At 65.1% G+C, this 20,596-nt stretch overlaps 1 protein-coding gene across 1 annotated transcript in view; it reads right to left on the minus strand.

Annotated features, from left to right (window-relative positions):
- The window catches only part of HSPG2 (heparan sulfate proteoglycan 2), a 45,232-nt gene extending 25,046 nt beyond the window's left edge, over nt 1-20,186 (minus strand). The window contains 34 exon segments of the mRNA XM_050322739.1: nt 43-183; nt 258-346; nt 438-487; nt 572-658; nt 736-863; nt 943-1,056; nt 1,149-1,260; nt 1,344-1,462; nt 1,973-2,149; nt 2,655-2,831; nt 2,984-3,124; nt 3,640-3,707; nt 3,786-3,844; nt 3,941-4,027; nt 4,437-4,564; nt 4,669-4,816; nt 4,895-5,091; nt 5,466-5,642; nt 5,713-5,876; nt 5,962-6,108; nt 6,189-6,337; nt 6,769-6,913; nt 7,992-8,123; nt 8,196-8,315; nt 9,818-10,049; nt 10,701-10,729; nt 10,980-11,105; nt 11,706-11,866; nt 12,522-12,580; nt 12,668-12,777; nt 13,054-13,119; nt 13,242-13,325; nt 14,428-14,557; nt 20,127-20,186. Of these exon segments, the coding sequence (XP_050178696.1) occupies nt 43-183; nt 258-346; nt 438-487; nt 572-658; nt 736-863; nt 943-1,056; nt 1,149-1,260; nt 1,344-1,462; nt 1,973-2,149; nt 2,655-2,831; nt 2,984-3,124; nt 3,640-3,707; nt 3,786-3,844; nt 3,941-4,027; nt 4,437-4,564; nt 4,669-4,816; nt 4,895-5,091; nt 5,466-5,642; nt 5,713-5,876; nt 5,962-6,108; nt 6,189-6,337; nt 6,769-6,913; nt 7,992-8,123; nt 8,196-8,315; nt 9,818-10,049; nt 10,701-10,729; nt 10,980-11,105; nt 11,706-11,866; nt 12,522-12,580; nt 12,668-12,777; nt 13,054-13,119; nt 13,242-13,325; nt 14,428-14,557; nt 20,127-20,186 (4,113 nt within the window).
- Between the last annotated feature and the right edge of the window lie 410 nt (nt 20,187-20,596).

The raw sequence follows: 20,596 nt of genomic DNA on the forward strand, positions 1-20,596 counted from the left end.
GAGGGCACCCTGAGGGCACCCTGGGGCACGGGGGACACTCACGGTGCCGCGGGCCAGGCCGGTGCTGGTGCAGTGCTGCACGATGCCCATGCAGAAGCAGGGCAGGCACCCGGCCGGCTCGGCCGCGCTCAGGTGGAAGTGGTGGGCACGGCAGGTGGCACAGTGGGGACCCTCCACGTTGGCCTAGGGGGAGATATGGGGTGGTGACATCTCCCTGTGGCCCCTCCTCGGGTCGGGGTGGGGCACACGAGGCTCACCTTGCAGTGGCACTGCCCGCTGGCGTCGCAGCCTTCGCCGGTGCTGCCGCGGGGGTCACATTGGCACTGCCCCCCGGGGACACCGGGCACTGGAGAGGGGGGACACACACACAGAGTCAGACACAACCCCCCTCAGGGCCCTCATGGGGGCACCGCTCCCCTCCTCCCCGTGACCCTCACCTTGGCATGGCTGTCCCCGCAGAGGGTCTCCCACGTACCCAGGCAAGCACCTATGAGGGGACACCCCAAAAAAGGCAGTGAGGAGGGGGATCACCCCAAAGCCACCCCCCAGACCTCCCTGGTGTCCCTGTCACCTCTCACAGAGGCGCCCACTGTGCCCCGGGGCGCAGGCGCTGCAGGTGGGCTGCCCGTCCGTGTCCTCGAAGCAGATCTTGGTCACCCTACAGAGGGGACAAAGGGACAGGTGACACCCTGCCGGTGTCCCCAGGGCTGTGGGGGAGCAGGGGGTGTCACCTACTGGGAGTCCCCATGGGGCCCGTGGCAGGGACAGGGCTGGCAGTCGCCCGGGGTGCCGCGGGTGGCATCGCCGTAGTAGCCGGGCTGGCACTTGTCACAGTGCGGTCCCTCCGTGTGATCCCGGCAGCCCTGCAAAGCACCGGGGTGATGGCACCGGTGTCCCCACCGTGGGGGTGCCCGGGGTGTCCCATGGCCATGCCCAGCTCACCTGGCAGACGCCGGTGTCGGGGTGGCACTCGCTGGCGTGGCTGTGGCACTGGCATGGCTCGCAGGTGCCCAGGTAGAGCCCGGCGCTGCTGCGGGTGTAGCCGGTGTCACAGTCCTAGGGGGGACACGGTGACAGCGGGGTGGGACACGGCTGGGTGGGGCGGTGAGGGGACCCTGAGGGTGCTGAGGGGACCCCGGGGGTCTCACCTGGCAGGAGGCCCCGCGGTACCCGGGAGGGCAGGCGCAATCCTCCACCTCCAGCGCGGGCGGGCGGCCGGTGGCGTGGGGCACTGCCACATCCAGGCTGACGTCGGCCAGGCTGCGGGGACAACACAGGGCATGTCACCACCGCCCTGCCACCCTCCACGCCCCCTCCTGTGCCCCCCACCCCGAGGCACCCACCTGCTCTGCTCCGGCTGCTCCGAGTAGGACGCCCGGATCATGAGCAGGTCCACGTCGGCCAGGGCCATCAGGAGGTGCTCGCGGGTGGCATCGTGCCCGTCCGCGCGGCGCCAGGCGCCCTGTGGCACACCGGGGTGACAGGGGTGCTGCCGCCCCCCACTGCACACAGCCCGACCCCCAGGCACCCGGGGTGACCCCCATGGCACCCAGACCGACCCCTGGGGCACCCATTCCCTCTCCTCCCACGTCCTGCCCCACAGCACCCACTCCACACCCCCACAGGACCCAACCCAATCCATGGGGCACCCAGTCTGACCCCCCCATAGCACCCAGTCCAACCCGCCCCCAGCATCCTGTCTGACCCCCACCATGACACCCAATCCAATCCATGGGGCACCCAATCCCACCCTTCCATGGCACCCAGTCCAGCCCCCCATGGGACCCGCCCCTGTCCCCTGTGACACCCAGTCCAACTCGGGCACCCAAACCCACCTGTCCATGGCACCCATTTCACCCCTACCCCATAGCACCCAGTCCAACCCCACAGCACCCAGTGCCACCCCCAAGACACCCAGTGTCCCCCCGTGTGCCCCTTGCCGGTGTCCCCGCTGACGTGGCACCCCCCTCACCTCTCGGATGGGCACGGTGACCGTGGTGGGGACCCCGATGGGGGGGGTGGCACTGGAGAAGTGCTCCAGGAGGATCCCGTTGCCCTGGAGCAGGACATCGGGGTGCCGGGGCGGGGGGCCCCCCGGGGGGGCGCGGTGTGTCACCGTGTACCGCAGCTCCCCCCCGTACGACGTCACCTGCGGGGGACACTCAGCTTGGCTGGGGGTCACCCTGTCCCCACAGGGTGACAGCAGGTGACACCGTGGGGCTCAGGTCAGCTCAGGAGTGTCACCCTGTTCCCGCCCTGGGAGCTGGTGGTGGCCCAGGGGTGTCACCCTGTCACCCTGAAGTGACGGGAGGGACACAGTGAGGCTCAGTGTAGCTCTGGGGTGTCACCTTGTCCCCCCTGCGCTGGCAGCGGGGGACGTTGTGAGGCTCAGGGTGGCCCAGGGGTGTCACCCCACCCCCCCCTACTGCAGTGGTAGGGGACAAGGTGAGCTCAGTGTGATTTGAGGGTGTCACCCTGTCCCCCCAGAGTGGCAGCAGGTGACACTGTGGGGCTCAGGTCAGCTCAGGGGTGTCACCCTGTCCCCCCAGAGCTGGCAGCAGGTGACATGAAGCTCTGCACAGCTCGAGGGTGTCACCCTGTCCTCGAGCTGGCACTGGGCACACAATGAGCTCAGGGTGGCCCGGCAGTGTCACCTTGTCCCCGGCGAAGGGCAGTGGCAGCACCCAGTACAGGACACCCCGTGGCAGGTCCCGGAAGGTGTCGAGGAGCAGCTCCCGTGGGGACACGAAGCGGGGCACGGCCCCTGCCAGGGGGGTGCCTGACACGTTGGCCAAGGGCAGCGGGGCAGAGTCCTCCGAGCTCAGCAGAACCTGGGGAGGGAGCGCGGTGGGCACGGCGTGCCGTGGCACTGCATGGCATGGCATGGCACTGCCTGGCATGGCACAACACCACACGGCACAGCGCTACACGGCCCAGTGTGGCACGCTGTGCCGCCCCTCCCCGTGCCCCCCCGGGGCCGTACCTGGTGGCGGTGCCAGGCGGAGCTGGCGCAGGAGCGGGACAGCCCCATGCAGAAGCAGGGCAGGCAGCCCGCGGGGTTGGCAGCGCTCAGGTGGAAGGTGCCCGCGGCGCACGAGTCGCAGAGCCGGCCCCGCACGTTGGGCTGGGGGGCACAGCCAGGGATCAGGGGCGCAGGACTGGGGGCCAGGGGTGGGTTGGGTGCCGTGGGGAGGGGGTGGGATGGGTGCTGGGGGTTGGAGTGGGAGCTGGAGGTCAGACTGGGTGCTATGAGGGGGTTTGTCATGGGTGCTGGGGGTGGGATGGTGGGACTGGGTGCCCCAGGGATCAGACTGGGTGTTATGGGGGCACTGGAGTGGGTCCCATGGGGAGCTGGGCTGGGTGCCATGGGGTGGGGGTGGGATGGGTGCTGGTGGGGGTCAGACTGGGTGCCCAAGGGAGCAGACTGGGTGCAGTGGGGGTCGGGCTGGGAGGTTGGACTGGGTGCTATGGGGGTCAGACTGGGTGCCACTGGGAGGTTGGACTGGGTGGGGTGGGGTGGGGTGGGGGTGCGATGGGTGCTGTGGGGTGATGGGACTGGGTACCCCAGGGACCAGACTGGGTGTTAGGGGGGGGATGGCAGCCCCCACTCCCCTGTTGCCCCCCAGCCCCTGCCCTCACCTTGCAGCGACAGGTGCCACCAGCCTCATCCTGGCCCCCACGGGCATCACACTTGACGAGCTCCTGACCTGTGGGCAGCAGGGTGAGGGTGGGGGGCACCCACAGGGTGGGGGGGGGCACCCCCCCAACCATTCCCCCCCACTCACCGATAGGGGTGCACTTGCCGCCCGGCTGGATGGGATCTCCCTCGTAGCCTGGGGCACACCTGTGGGGACAGGGGGTGATTGGGGGATGATTGGGGAGTGACTGTGGGGTGAGGGGTGGGTGAGGAGTGGAGGGGTTACAGTGACCCCCCACCCACCTCTCGCAGCGCCGGCCGGCGTATCCAGGGGCGCAGGCGTCACAGGTGGCCTGGCCGTCCGTGTCCAGAAAGCATGACTCTGAGAACCTGTGAGGGACAGCATGGACCAGTATGGACCAGTATGGTCCAATACTGACCAGTATGAATCATTATGGACCAGTATGGATGAATGTGGACAAGTATGGATAAATGTGGACCAGTACGAACCAGTATGGGCTTTGGGGGTGCCTTTAGTGCTCCCAGTATGGCTCAGTGCCTCATCCAGTACTCCCTTACTGGTCTAGGACCAGTATAGACCAGTAAAAGCCAGTATGGACCAGTATGGACCAGGATGGGGCTTGGTGATGTCTTTAGAGAGCACCTGCTGCTTCCTCCCAGTTCTCCCAGTGCTCCCAGTATGGCCCAGAGCCTCCTCCAGTTTTCCTCCATTAGGAGGGGTATCACTGGGGTGGTGGCACTGGGGGGTCCCAGTAGTGTCACTGGGGGTGTCACCCACCTGCGCGAGGGCTCCGTGTAGGGACAGGGACAGGGGTGGCAGGCGGTGGCCGTGCCCTTGGTGGCATCGCCGAAGAAGCCGGGTTTGCACTTCTCGCACTGGGGCCCCTCCGTGTTGTGCTGGCAGTTCTGGGGGGAGGGGAGGGGCACACGTGTCACAGGGGGTTGGTGACACTGTGCCACTCTACCATGTCCCCATCGCTCTGTCACCTTGTCACCCCCTAGTCCCTTACCAGGCAGTGCCCAAAAACGGGGTCGCAGGTGCTGGAGTGGCCGTGGCAGCCGCAACCGGAGCAGGTCCCCAGGTAGGGTCCCCTGGTCACGCGCTCGAAGCGGGGGGCACAGCGCTGGCACGACAGCCCCGTGTAGCCCACGGGGCACCTGGGGACACAGCGGTGGCACGGTGGCATCGTGGCATCACAGCAGTGGTGGCACCGAGCCCTCGCCACCAGCGCTCACCTGCACTCCTCGACGTCGCCAGCCGGCCCCAGGTCGGTGTCCCCGGCGCTGGTGACATCCATGGCCACGTCGCTGAGCCCCACGCTGGCCATGCGCCCGTCGTACACCGCCCGGATGAAGATGCCCTCCAGCCCCTGCAGCACCAGCAGCAGCAGCTCCCGGCTCACCGGGGCACCCTGCTCGTCCTCCCAGTGCTCCTGTCATGGGGTGGTGACAGCGGCGTCACAGCGGGCTGGTGGCAGTGCTGGCATCACCCACTGGCACTGCTGGCATCACCAGCCTGGCATCGCTGGCATCGCCCGCCTGGCATCACTGGCATCACTTACCCATCATCAGCATCACTCGCTCGTCACTACCGACATCACCCACCCACCACCATCACCCACCATCACCCACCCACCACCAGTATCATCCACCCACCACCACCAGCATCACCTCTCCTCCATCACCACCATCACCCACTCCCATCGGCATCACCCACCACCACCAGCACCACTCATCCACCACCACTGGCACCGCCCACCCACCACCACCACCATCACCCACCCACCCCCGCCCTCCTCCCACCCACCTCAGTGAGGGGCACGTGCCGCCGGTTGAGGATGTTGGGCTGGGTGGCACCAGCCCGTGCCCGCAGCTGCCGCCCGTGGCCCCGCAGCAGCAGGTCGGGGTGGGTGGTGGGCTCGGGGGGCCCCCGGCCCAGCCGGTACCGCACCCCATAGCTCAGCGCTCCCCCGTAGGCATCCACCTGCCAGCACAGCGGGCTGTCAGCGGCCGTGCCGCCGGTGTCCCCAGCCCTGTCCCCACCCCGGCGTCACCTTGTCCCCAAGGAAGGGCTCCGGCAGCGCCCAGAAGACGTCGAGCGCCAGGAAGCGCCGGGACAGATCCAGCAGCTGGAATTCCTCCACGGCCGCATCCACGTGGAGCTGGGTGGCCGAGAGCACCGGCGCAGATGGCGCCGCCGGCACGGTCACATTGACACCTGCAAGGGGACACTCAGCCCTTGTCCCCTGTCCCTCATTCCCTGGCGTGTCCCTCGTCCCCTGTCCCTCGTCCCCACGACTCACCCTTGGTGTCGTCGGGGCGGTCGAAGCGCAGGTGGAGCTGGTGCCGGTGCCGGGCGGTGCCGCGGCACGAGGTGGTGACGCCGAAGCAGAAGCAGGGCAGGCAGCGGGACGTCCCCGTCACCTGGAAGTGCCCCTCGGGACACGGCCCTGCAGGGGCGAGGCAGGGGGTGAGGGGGCAGTGCCACGCCGGGGTGGGTGGGAAGCAGAGGGGCAGCGCGGGCGCTCACCGGGGCGCGTGACGGTGAGGATGCTGTCGGGGATGCCGAACACCATGCCCAGGGTGTTGATGGCCTCGCAGGTGTAGGCGCCTTGGTCGGTCTCCTTCACGTCCCGGATGGTCAGAGTGCCCTGCCCGGCCTCGCTCACGATCGACACCCTGAGTGGCATGTTTGGCACCACAGGCATGGCACAGAACATGTCCCAAACACACTGTGCCACACACACACTGTGCCACACACACACTGTGCCACACACCCCCAGCCCCGCACACCCAGTGGTGCCCAGCCCCAGGGGAGGGGGCCCAGACCTGTTGTGTGCCCCTCCTATGCTCTGCACCCAGCACAAGCCCCTCCCACCATCACAGACCCCTCCCCAAGCCCAACCCTCCTCCAACCCCCTCAGCCCCAAATCACAAGCCCCGCCCTCCACAGCCCCACCCCAAATGGAAGCCTCTCCCACCACAGACCACATTCAAAGCAGACCCCTCCCCAATTATAAGCCCCATCCCTTCTCCAACCCCCCACCAGCTCCCCTGTGCCTCTCCCCAGGCCCCGCCCAGCAGGCCACACCCACCAAAGCCCCACCCACCTGTGGCTGCTGGGGGTGTGTCCCCAGTTGAGGCGCCAGGTGACGATGGGGGTGGGGACACCGATGGCCACACAGGTGAAGGTGACGGTCTGGCCTGGCACCGCCACCACCGACTCCCGTGGCAGTGTCACCACCTGTGGGGGCACTGCCAACCCCACCCTGTCACTGTCACTGCCACCAGCACCCTGTCACTGTCACTGCTGACCCCACCCTGTCACTGTCACTGCCACCAGCACCCTGTCACTGCCACTGCCCCACACAGCCCCCCCGGGGGACACTGCCACTGCCACCCCCATCATTGTCACCGCCACAGCCACTGGCACCACCTGCCCCATGTGCCACCCAGAGGGTTGAAGATTGTCACCACCACTGGCACCACCCACTCTGCACAGCACCCCTGGGGGACAGGGACATCGCCACCGCCACCCCTGACCCCCCTGGGGACAGGGTCACTGTCACAGGGTTTCCAGAGCAGTCTGGGGACAGAGCTGCCAGTGTGACACCCTGCACGGTGCTATGGCACAGGGTCCCCAGAATGGCACTGCTTGGGGACAGTGTCTCCAGCATGGGTGTCCCCCAGCCCAGCCTAGGGACAGGGTCACCAGTTTGGTCCTGTGGCACAAGGTCCCTGGCGTGGCTCGGTGTCCCCAGCCCAGTGTCATGGCACAGAGTGCCTGGGCACGATGTCCCCAACACAACGCTGTGGCATTGGGTCTCTGGGTGCAGTGTCCCCAGCCCAGTGCCATGGCAGTGTCCCCAGTCTGATGCCACGACATGGTCCGTGGGCACAATGTCCCCATCCTGCTGCCACGGCTGTGTCCCCAGGCACAATATCCCCAGACCACTGCCATGACACAGGGTCCTTAGGGACAATGTTCCCATCCTGCTGCCATGGCAATGTCCCCATCCCAGTGCTATGACACAGGGCTCTTGAGCACAGTTTCCCCAGCCAGTGCCACAGCATAGGGTCCCTGGGCACAATGTCCCCATCCCAGTGCCATGACACAGGGCTCTTGGGCACAGTGTCCCCAGCCTGGTGCAACAGCACAGCGTCCATGGGCACAATGACCCCATCCCATCCCATCCCATCCCAGTGCCATAACACAGGGGCCTTAGGGACAATGTCCCCATCCTGCTGCCACGGCACTGTCCTCCTCATCCCAGTGCCACAGGGCAGGGCACGCCTGGCACAGTGTCCCCAGTCCCCCCGGGGTGTCACTCACCACAGCCGACCTCGTCGCTGCGGTCGGGGCAGTCGGGCTCCCTGTCGCACTGGTAACTCGCCCGGATGCAGCTCCCGCTGGACACGCACCGGAATTCCGCCGGCCCACACACCGCCCCGGGCGCCTTGGTGGCTGCAGGGTGGGGGGCACAGTGTCACCAGTGGCCCTGTCCTCTCCATGTATCCCCAATCCCCCCGCACTCACGGCAGTCGCTCTCATCGGAGCCGTCCCCGCAGTCGTTCTCTCCGTCGCAGCGCCAGAGCTTGAGGGCGCAGTGCCCGTTGGCGCATTTGAACTCGTTGGGCTCGCAGGGGGACGGGGTGCCTGTGGTGGGGTAAAGGGGTCAGCACCCAGAGGTGCTGGGGTAGGGTGGTCTGCCCTGACAAAAAAGCCCAGATCTGGTCAGAGAACGCAAATAATGCCAGCTCTGGGGGGCAGAGCCACTGCTGGTGCCAGGGGGCTGCTTCGGGCTCGACCTGTGCCAAACCCAGCCTGGTTCATCCCTGCAAACACACAGCCCTGCTCTGGGAAGCAGGAGCTGGCAGACAAGTTGCTCCCAGGAATACACAGGTCAGGATCATCCCAAAGCTCCTGGAGCTCCGGCAGCCTCTTCGAGGCTGCCGGAGCTCCAGGAGCTTTGGGATGATCCCCCCCAGGCATGAGGAGATGGCCCTTGGGTGGGCAGTTACATCAATCTCCACTCAGTGACCGTTCCTTTGGCCAGCTTTGCTCCCAGTTAATTAACACAACTGCTCTGCTGCAGAGCACTATTGTATCTCAGGTTATATTTTGCTCTACCAGGAGTTCGTAGCTTTTACACCGCTTAGCAAATAATTCTGATTAAGATCTTTAGCCTTGTTCATTTGCCTGTTCGTTTGCCATAATAAATCATTCCCTTTACACAAACATATCAGGACAAAGTGGTTTAATCCCCCCCTCTGCAGTTCCCTAAATTTAAACCTCTGGCAGAATCCCAGACTGTGACACTCCCACCCTCGGTGTCACCAGCACCGGGCTCTGCCCGGCTGAGCTCACCTGGGGCTCGTTTGTTTGCTCATTTGTCATGACAAATCATTTGATATAAATCAATTTTATACAAACACCTCTGATTTGCCACCATTCAAACCCACAGGAGAGAGTGAGTTAATCTGCCCTCTGTAACTCAACCCTTTGACATAATCCGAGCCCGAGGTGGGATCAGCCACACTAGGGGTCCTCTTGGGGAGGGGTTTGGAAGCCAAGGGGTTTCCTGCACCCCAGGACTCGACAGGAGCTTCTCAGATAACTTGGTCTGAGCCTCAAACCGCACTCAGGGGTGCCCCTGAGCTCTCAGTCACTGCCACTGTCACCATCACTGTCCCTGTCACCATCACCGTCACTGTCCAACTGTCCCTGGCACTGTCACTGTCTCTGCCATCATCACTGTCACTGTCACTGTTACCATCACAGTCCCTGTCCTGGTCATTGTCACTGTCTTTGTCACTGCCACCGTCACTGTCACTGCCACCATCACTGTCACCATCACCATGTCCCTGTCTCTGTGCCCATCCCACCCCATCCCATCCCACCCACCTCATCCCATCCCATCCCATCCCATCCCACCCCATCCCATCCCATCCCATCCCATCCTCATCCCATCCCACCCCATCCCATCCCATCCCACCCCATCCCATCCCATCCCATCCCATCCCATCCCATCCCATCCCATCCCTATCCCATCCCACCTCATCCCATCCCATCCCATCCCATCCCATCCCATCCCATCCCATCCCATCCCATCCCATCCCATCCCATCCCATCCCATCCCATCCCATCCCGTCCCTCACCGCAGCCGTGCTCGTCGGATCCGTCGGCGCAGTCGGTCTCCCCGTCACACAGATATTCCCGAGGGATGCAGTGCCCATCGGCACAGGGGGTCTCTCCGCCCTGGCAGCCCCGGGCAGGGGCCGGGGGGCCGTTGAGTGAGGGGCGCGGCGGGCCGGGGTGGATGCCCACGAGGGCCGTGCTGGGGCGCGGGTGGTGCCAGGGCGGAACGTGCTGGGGACGGCCGGGGAGAGTCTGGGGAAAAAGGGGAGTCACGGGGGAAATGGGGAAAGGGGTGACAGGAGGGGTTTGTTGGGGGTGTAGGGACAAAACGGGGTACAAGGGGTGTAGGGGGAAATGAGGGTGTAGGGAGGGTTATAGGGGAAATGGGGAGGAAATAGGAGGAATGGAGGGGGGTTATGGGGAAATGGAGGTGTGTGTGGGGATTTAGGGAGGAATGGGGTGCAAGGAAGTGTTTAATGGGGGTATAGGGCCAAAATGGGGCACAAGGGGTATGGGGGAATGGGAGTGTAGGGAGGGGTTTGGGGGAAATGGGTGTAGGGGGAAACAAGGAGAATAGGGTGTAGAGAGGATATAGGGTGGAAATGGGAGTGTAGGGGGAGGTTTTGCGGGAATGGAGTGACAGGAGGAGTTTATTGGGGGTATAGAGGCTAAAATGGAGTTCAAGGGGTGTAGGGGAAATGGGGGTGTGGGGAGAGATTATAGGGGAAAAATGGGGGGGTTGGGTCTTATAGGGGGAAGTGGGGGTGGAGAGTGGGTTTAGGGGGAACAGTGTACAAGGAGGGGTTTACTGGGGGTATAGGGACAAAATGGGCACAAGGGATATGGGGAGGAAAGGGAGTGTAGTGGGAGGTTTATGGAGGATACAGGTCCCAAATAGGGTACTCTGGGGATGCTGGGGGGTTTATGGGGGGCTATGGGTAGGAAATGGGGTGCAGGGGGTATAGGGTGTAGTGGGGGGGCAGTAGGAGAATAGAGGAGGTTTATGGGGGTTTATGGGGGCACAATGGGGGTTTATGGGGGTGTAGGAGAGAATTGGAGCTTCAAGGGGGAGTTTTTGAGGGGGGGTTATGGGAAGGAAATGGGATATGTGGGATGGAGTGAGGAATGGGGGTGCAGGGGGCTGTAGGGCACCGTGGGGGCGGGGGGTGCCAGGGGTCTCACCGCAGCCCTCCTCGTCGGAGGCGTCGCGGCAGTCGGGCCGGCGGTCGCAGCGGTACTCGCTGTCCACGCACTCCCCGCTGCCACAGCGGAACTCCAGCGGGGTGCACGCCCGGGGCTGGGGGGTCACTGCAGCCAGGGGGGGGTCACACCCTCAGGGGACACCCCAAAACACCCACCCAGCACCCCAGAGTGGGCTGGGAGTTCAGACCCCGGTATGTGGGACTCGCTGGTGTGGTATGGGGTGGGACGGGGAGCTCTGAGCCTTCCTGCCCCAAATCTCCCCCAGACCCCTCTGGAGAACCCTAAAAGGCCCCAAAGCAAACTGGGGATGGGTGTCCAGACACCCCAGTACGTGGGACTCACTGGTGTAAATATGGGGTGGGATGGGGAGCTCTGAACCCCTTTGTTCCATAGATCCCCCAAACCCCCCTGGGGCACCCTAAAACCAAACTGGGATGGGTGCCCCAGCACGTGGGACCCCAGGATATGATATGGGAATGGGACAGGGTGCTCTGAACCCTCCTGCCCCATAGCCCCTCAAACTCCTCTGGGACACTCCAAAACCAAGTGGGGATGGGTGTCCAGACCCCAGTACGTGGGACCCTGTGGTGTGATATGGGGTGGGACGGGGAGTTCTGAGCCCCTCTGCCCCACAGATCCCCCAAAACCCCTCTGGGGTACTCCAACCCCCCCAGGGCTGCCCCCCAGCCCCTTTCCCAGTCTCACCAGTGCCCAGGCGGCGGAACTGGAAGCCGTGGGGGGAGGTGAGGTAGGAGGCGATGGAGCCCCCGGCCAGCAGGTCCCGCAGGACCCCCCCCAGCTGGGCCTCGTCCCCGTTGCCCTCCGAGCCCACGTCCAGCTCCACAAACACGTCCCCATCCAGCTGCCTGGGGGGGAGAGCGGGGTCAGCACCCCAAAACAGCCCCACTGCACCCCAAAACCAGCCCTGAACCCCCAAAGTGTCCTCACTGCACCCCAAAACATCCCCATCACCTCTGATCCACTCCGTCTCCTCCAAGCCTCTCCCTCACGCCAAAACCTCCTCACACTCCTAAAAGCTCCTCATTGCACCCCAAACCCTCCTCACTAGTGCCCCAAAACCTCCTCATCTCAGCCCAAAAGCTTCTCATTGCACCCCAAAACATTCCCAACACCCCAAACCTCCCAGCTCCTTGACCTCCAAACCTTCCCCACACCCCAAACCTTCTCCATCACTCCAAACCTCCCCTTCATCCCCAAACCTTCCCATCCACTTCGAGCCCCCTTGTTCCCCAAATCCCCTCATCCCCACACTCCCCTGCACCCCCAAAACATCCCCATCACCCTAAACCTCCCCACAACCCCTGAACTTCCCCACACCCCCTTGATCTCCAAAATCCCTTCCCCCTCCAAAACCCCAAACCCTCCATTGCTCCCCATCCTCCCAGTTCCCCCTGCACCCCCAAATCCCCCAGCCCCCGTTTGCTCCCCCAATCCCCCCCCAGCCCCTCCAATCCCCTGAGCCCCCAAAACTATCTGAGCCCCCCAAGCCCCCGCACTCACTTGATGAAGACCACGTTGACCACCTGCTCCCCGGGCACCTTGTAATACTCTGACTCCAGCTGTTGAGGGGCAGAAATGGGGGAGTCAGGGTGGTCCCTTGGGTGCCACTCACCCCCATCCCCCTCCTCAGCCCCCCCCATCCTCACCGTGTCCACCACAGCCTCCGAAATCTCCCGGAATTCCTCGGAATCCGGGTCCTCCAGCCGTGAGCTGAAGTCGATGCTGCGGGTGAAGTTCACCAGGGCCCGGAAATAAACTGAGGGGGGGCATCAAAAATGGGGGTGTGGGATCAAAAATAGGGGGTGAAGGGGTCAAAATTAGGGGGTGGTACCTGCACCCCCTAAAAATGCCCCCCTGCAACCCCCACCCCAGTGTGCCCCCCCACCTCGCTGTGACCCCTCACCCAGTTGTGACCCCCCACTCAAATATGCCCCCCACCGATATTTGGGGTCCCTCCCCCCAGTAAAAGGCACAGGAGGAAGAGAGTGGGGGTGCAGCAAGAGAGGGGGAGTCCCCAAAAAGTGTCACTTACTGATCGGGGGGTCGTCCTCGGGCTCGGCCACCACCATGCCCGCGGGCGCGGGGGGGGGCCCGGGCGCTGCCCCCGGGGAGGAGGAGGAGGAGGAGGAGGAAGAGGAGGATGAAGAGCAGACAGAGGTTGAGCGCAGTGACAGCAGGTGACAGCCCGGGCACAGGTGCCACCCCGCAGAGTCCCCTTACCGGTGGGTGCCAGCCCGCTGCCGGGCGCCGGGGTCGCCACTGCCGGGGGCCAGAGGGCACCGCTGCCGTCCTCCCCGCTGCCATCTGAGGGGACACGGGCAGGGGGCACTCACCCAGGGGACACCAAGGAACGGGGACACCCCCCCAGGAACAGTGACACCACCCCATGGGGACACCCAGGAACGGTGACACCCACCCATGGGGACACCCAGCCAGGGACAAGCATGTACAGTGACACCAATCCATTGGGACACCCATGAGCAGTGACACCCACCCACGGGACACCCTTGAATGGGGACACCCACAAACAATGACACCCGCCTGTGGGACGCCCACACAGCCACGGTGGCCTCATTTACCACCAGATGCCACCAGGTCCCGGTGCCATCCTCGATGGGGACAGTGTGGTGGCACCAGGGCCACCCATGTGGGACACACACCCACGGTTGCACCCACCCACCTGGTGACATCTTACTGCCCAATGCCACCATGGTGCCATCTGCCATGGGGACAGCATGGTGGCACCCAGGGTGGCACCCACCCACGGTGACATCCACCTGGAGTGACAATCACACTCGCAGTGCCACCCTGACACCACATCCTGGTGGCATCTGCAATGGGGACAGCACGAGTGGCACCCACCCACCCAGTGCCACCGTACCACCTGATGCCACCACATCCTGGTGCCACCTGCAATGGGGACAGTGTAAGTGGCACCAGGAGTGCCACCCATCCATGGGGACACCAGTCTCTGGTGGCACTCGCATTCACACCACACAACGCCACCAGGTCCTGGTGCCATCTGTGATGGGGACCGTGCAAGTGGCACTCAGGGTGGCATCCCGAGCTGGTGGCACCCACCCACGGTGACACTTCCCCAGGGTGAACTCCAGTCACAGTGACACCCAGACGTGGTGGCACCCACCCAGGGGGACACCTGACCCTGGTGGCACCCAGCCCCTCACAGCACTCAGTGCCACCTCACCACCAGATGCCACCAGGTCCCGGTGCCACCTGCAATGGGGGCAGTGTCACCCCTGCATGGGGACATCAATCCCAGGTGGCACTCGCATTCACACCACCCAGTGCCACCAGGTGCAAGTGGCACCCAGGGTGGCACCCCTTGCTGGTGGCACCCCCACAGAGTGACACCGACCCTGGCACCCCCAGCCCGCTGTCCCCTCACCTCCAGAGGCCACCAGGTCCTCGTCATCAGAGAGGTGTCGGTAGAAGCGCCGTCCCCGCGTGTCCCCAACGTCATCGGCCACCGTGTCCTCGGGGAAGGCGTCGGCCCAGCCCCGGGCACTGCGGGACACCTGGGGACAGGGATGGGGACACCATGGGACAGGGACACCATGGGACAGGGACACCATGGGACAGGGATGGCAGGGACACCATGGGACAGGGACACCATGGGACAGGAATGATGGGGACACCATAGGACAGGGACACCAAGGAACAGGGGCACCAAGGGACAGAGCCAGCCCTGGGTCATGTCCAGGGGGGGGTGCGTGGTTGTGCGGTGATGTCACCGCGAGGGGGGGGGTGAGGTCATTGCACACCCACCGCATTCCCAACGCATTCCCACTGCATTCCCACCCGCACCCACTCCGGCACCGGGACACGCGTGTGGGGGCATGGGGGATGAGGGCCAAGGAGCTGGGCTGTGCACTGTGTGTGCACTGGCACGTGTGTGCAGTGACATGTGTGTGCAGTCACATGTGTGTGCAGTCACATGTGTGCACCAGGACACGTGTGTGCAGTGACTGTGTGTGCACAGTGGCACATGGCCGTGCACACATTTACACCCTCCCCTGTGCACACGCCTTTGCACCACCACACTCACACCCTGTGTGCACACGCGTGTGCCCCAGGGCGCATCTGTGCACACGGGTGTGCCCCAAATGGGTGTGCCCTGGTGTGCCCACAGGTCTGTGCCACGCGTGTTCCCCTATGCCCACAGGTCCGTGCCACGCGTGTGCAGTGCCCGGGTGCCCCCGGCCCGGCCCCGGCCAGGAATCTGTCGGGGCAGCACTTTGCTGTGCAAACAAGCACAAGGGGGATTAGGCGGCGCTGGGGGGGACGGGACACGGGGGGGAAAACGGGGGGGACACAGAGAGGACACGGGGGGGGACACAAGGGGGGACACGGGGGACGCAGAGACACACCCCCACAGATGGGGGACCCGACACCCACCGGGGTCTGGCTGTGGGGGCACCCCGTGGGTGCCAGTCCAGCCCCTGTGTGGGGGGAACTGGGGCACGAGGGGGCCCTGGGGGGGTTGGGGGGGTTCTGCTGCTCCCCCACATGTGCACTGAGTGGGTGGGGACTCAGCCCCCCACGTCCCCACCACCACACTGAGCCTGTGGGTGCTCTGCCATTGTCACCCCACTCATGCACTGAGCGTGTGGGGGCTCAGCCCCCTCCCCACTCCCGTGCACTGACCCTGTGGGTGCTCAACCCCAGCTCCCCACACACGTGGGTGCTCAGCCCCCACATCCACACAAATGTCCTGAGCGTGTGGGTGCTCTTCCCCCACGACCCCACAATGTGCACTGAGCCTGTGGGGGCTCAGCCCCCTCCTTATGCATGGACTGAGTGTGTGGGTGCTCTGCCATCACCCCCACCCACGCACTGACCCCGTGGGTGCTCAGCCCCCGCACCCCACACCACACTGTGGGTGCTCTGTCATTGTCCCCACCCCACCCCAAGTCTGTGGGTGCTCAGTCCCTGTCCCTCCCCTACCCCAAGCCCCCATGGGTGCTTTCTCATTGTCCCCCTCCCCACCCTGTGGGTGCTCTGTCATTGCCCCCTCATGCTCAGCGCCCACTCCCCACCCTGTGAGTGCTCAGCCTTATCCCCCCCCTCCCCAAGCCCCCATGGGTGCTCTGTCATTGTCCCCCACTCCCTGAGCCGCCGTGGGTACTCAGCTCCTGCTCCCCACCCCGTGGGTGCTCTGCCGTTGTCCCCCGAGTTCCCGTGGGTGCTTTGTCATTGTCCCCCACTCCCCGAGCCCCCGTGGGTGCTCTGTCACTGTCCCCGAGCCCCCGTGGGTGCTCAGCCCCTCCCAGCCGTGGCAGCACAGCCACGTGTCCGGCGGTGTCCGGCGGTGTCCGGCGGTGTCCGGGCAGGGACAGGGGACAATCCCCCTCTCCGGTTACCGGAAGCCTCCCCGCGCTGTGGCCCCGCCGGGTCCCCCTCCGTGTCCCCCCGTGTCCCCCCCGCCGGGGCACCGCGCCCGGCCGGACGCCACGGCCCCGCCGCCGCTCACATTTTCCACTCTCCAGCCCAAATCCTGCCCCGCACCCTGGGGAAAACTCGGGGACGGGGGGCGGGGAAAGAAGGAGACTGAGGAAGAGGAGGGTGAGGAAGCACCACCCTGGCCCGGCTCCTGCTCCAGAACTGCCCCTCAAGCCGGGGGGCACCTCAAAACCCCCCCTAATTTGGGTGTTCCCTCGCGCTCCAACTGGGATGCCAAAAAAACAAAAAACGGGATGTGGCCTCTCCAGTCTTGAAGTGCCCCCCAAATCTGGATGTGCCTCCCCCCTTTACTTCATCCGGGCGAGGAAGAGGAGGTGACGCACCACAGGAATAATAACCGGGGGGGTTATTAATAGCCAGCCCCCCCGGCTTATTGTTCCCCCAAGGTCGCGTTAAAAGGTGTTTCCCCCCCCCAAAAAAAAAAATAAACCTCCTCCCCCCAGGTCTGAGCCACCCCCGGTTTTGGGGTTTCGGGGGGGTCACCCCAGGTTTTGGGGGGGCTGCCAGCACAGCTGGCCGGTTGATGGTCCGGGGGTCCAAGCAGCTGCTTTCCCCCCCCACTGCCACCCCCGGGATTTGGGGGTGAAACAGCTGCGGGGTCAAAGTCACTCCTGGGGGGGACAAGGGGGGCCCCCAAATATGTGCCCCCCCCTCGCTGCATTCCTGCCTGCTGGCATTGCCTAATTTACCCTGAAAGGACTTGGGGGGGCTGGTTTTTGGGGGATTAATGCGTTTTAGGGGGATAGATGGTTGGGTTTTCGGGGGAAGTGGCTTTGGGGAGGAGATGGTTTTTTGGTCAGGGGATGGGTTTGGGGGTTGATGGGTTTTTGGGGGTGGAAATGGATTTTGGTTGGGAATGGGTGGTTGGGGGTCCATGATGGATTTTGGGGGAGGAAACGGATTTTGGGAGGGAGAATGGATTTTGGGGTGGAGTGAGATGGGTTTTTGGGGAGAGGTAGGTTTGGGGGTCATGGAGGTTTCTTTGGGGCAGTAAGCGGATTTTAATGGGGAGATGTTTCTTTGGGGATGGACTTTTTGGGGGGTTAACAGGGGGTTTTTGGAGGTTAACAGATTTTTGGGGGTTAGAGGGTTTTGGGGCGGGAGGAGGACCCAGGCGTCCTGGCCAGGACCCAGGCGGACAGGCTGGCCTTCCTCCCCCCTTCTCCTCCTCCTCCCGGCCAGGCCATCTTTGGCGATGGGAAAGAGCCGAAGGCAGAGGCCACGTGCGCCGGGTGCCCTGGGGTCCCAGAGTGCCCCCGAGTGCCCTAGCTGTCCCCAAATGCCCCCAAGTGCCCCCAGGGGCTTCAGAGCCCTCTCCCCAGTAGCGCGGGACCCCCAGAGCCCACCCACCCGCGTGTGCCCCTGCAGGCCCCGGGCACACGAGGTGTGCAAGAGCGGGTGTGCACGGGGGTGGTACGAGAGGCTGTGCTCACACACAGGTGTGCGTGGGGTACCCCACACCCCCTTTTCCCATCCCTTCCCCGGGCAGGGTGATCTTATCGCACATTCCTGCTTCGCCCCTCCCCCTCACCCCAAATTAACCCTTCACAGCCCTGGGGGTGGGCACCCCATCCCCACCCCACGCCAACCCCCACCGTGGGTGCGTGGGACCCCAGATTGTTTAGGGGTGCACCCCCAAGCATCCCGGCGAGGGGGGCTTTAGGGTGCTCGGGATGCGAATCCCGCCCTGTTCCACAGCGGAATGGATGAAGTGGGGGGTGCAAAGTGAGGACCCCCTCTGCCTGTCCCCAGCAGCCCCCGGACGTGGGTGGGAGCCCCACGGGGCGGGGAGCCGCGCTGCCAGCATGGCCCCGGAGCACAAGGCCCCCTCTGTTCTCCACCCCGGGCACCTGCCTCAACCCCAAACCACCCCCCTGCCCCCCCAACCCCGGGGCCCCCACATCGCCGTCACCCCCGCACCCCACGAGAGACCCCTCACACAGGGGAGCGCAGCCCCACGGCGCAAACTCACCCTGCCCTCCCCACGGGGGCACCCTGAGGTGTCACCCCCCACCCCCCCACACCCCACAGCAGGGTGGAGGACCCCCCAGGGCGCCCCCAGACGCAGCAGCACTCGCCGGGGGTATTTTGGGACGGTTATTTTTAGGGTGACCGGCGCCACCATCGCCCTGTAAATTTAGCTGGGGCGGGGATGGGGAGGGATGCCTGGGGAGTGGGGCAGCACCCCAAAAGCAGGATGAGCCCCCTTAGGTGACTTCCACCCAGGGGGGTGGTAAGGGAGGGCTGGACCCCCCCGGGTGGCTCTGGGGGTGATGGGAACCACCCCCACCCCTGGATCATGGGGGACCCCAATTCCCCGAGGGGACAGGGTGGAGTGATGGGGATCCCCCACACTGGGGACCCCCCCAGCGGGGTCATGGGGGGGGGACACAGGGAGGGGTGAACCCCCCCGTGCCTGCGGTCCCTGGGGGTCTCCAAGGCCTGCAGGGGACAGGCAGGGGGACCCCGCACACCCCGGGGTCATTGGGGACCCCAATTCCCAGACGGGACAGAGCATGGGGAGGGGGACCCCACCCTTCCTTTGAGGGGGACACCCCGATTCCCAGACGGGACAGGGCCGGTCCCGGGGTCCCCACATGACCCCGGTACAGGGGGGGATCCCCAACCCCTCAGGGAGCAGGATAGGGCACCAGGGACCCCCCGGTCCAGGGGGACACCCCAATCCCTTAAGGAATGGGGGCCCCCACATCTCCTTGGTGTCCAGGGGGACCCCAATTCCCTGATAACCCTGGGATCCTCCCCCCCCTTCACACGTGGAGGGACACCCCAATCCCCTCAGCGGCCAGAGCACAACTCTGGGGACCCCCGAGGCTGGGGGGGACCCCAATTCCCCTCAGGCACAGCACAACTCCCACAACCCCTTCAGGGGACCCCAACTCCGACAAGGGACCCCAAATCCTTCAAGGGACACAAACTCCTCATCTCCTACAAGGAAACCCAACTTCGGAGGGGGGGGGGTCCCAACTACTCCAGGGGACCCCGACTCCTTTAGGGAACCCCAACTCCGTGGTACTCAACTTCTTTAAGGGATCCCAAAATCCTGTGGGGATCCCAACTCCTCGAGGGGTCCCAAGTCCCTTGACGGATCCCAAATCCACAGGGGGACCCCAACTCCTTCTTGCAATCCCCACTCCGGGGACCCCAACTCCTGTAAGGGACCCCAACTCCACAAAGAATCCCAACTCCAGGGACCCCAATTCCTTTCGGGGATTCCAGCTCCGGGGTGACCCCAACTCCTACAAGGAACTCCAACTCTCTTAAGACCCCTCAAGTCCTCAGTGGGGAGACTCCAACCCCTTTAGGGAACTCCAACTCCTTTAGGGCTCCCCAACTCCTTCGCGGGACCCCAACTCGGCAGGGGGACCCCAGCTCGTTTAAGAGACCCCAACTCCACAACGAGGGCGGGGTCCCAACCCCTTTCGGAGCCCGCAAATCCTTTGGGGTCCCCCCCAGCTCCTTTGCGAGCCCCCCAGCTCCTTTACGGGACCCCAACTCCTTTACGGGACCCCAACTCCGCGGCCCCCAACTCCTTTACGGGACCTCCCGGCTCGGCGGGGGGACCCCAAACCCTCTCCCCGCGGCTCCCTCCCCGGCCCCACTCACCCCCACGAGGGTCCCCAGGAGCAGGAGGGTCCCCAGCGCCGCCGGGCCCCGCCGCCCCATCGCGCTCCGGCCCCGCTGCGGCCCCGCCGCGATCGCTCCGATCGCTCCGGTCGCGCCGCCGCCGCCCTGGGGCCGCCCTGCCCCCAAAACCACCACCCCCTGCCCCCAAAACCCCTGAACCGCGGGGCGGAGGCCATGGAGAGCGCGCGCCCACGGGGGCACGGGGGAACACCACGGGGACACCCCTGGGGACGGGGGGACACGGGGGACACAGGGGGCACACGGGGGGCAACTCGGGAACTGCTGGGAACTTTGGCCGGGACACGGGGGACACCCCGGGATCCTCCGTGGGGACACGGGGGACACCTCGGGATCCTCCACAGGGACACAGGGGACACGGGAGGCAACTCTGTGAACTTCTGCAGGGACAGGGGGTGCGTGGGGACCCTGTGGAGCACCTTTAGGAACTT

Source organism: Myiozetetes cayanensis, unplaced genomic scaffold, assembly GCF_022539395.1.
Source record: "Myiozetetes cayanensis isolate MyiCay16 unplaced genomic scaffold, myiCay2020 scf28, whole genome shotgun sequence".
Lineage (NCBI taxonomy): Eukaryota > Metazoa > Chordata > Aves > Passeriformes > Tyrannidae > Myiozetetes > Myiozetetes cayanensis.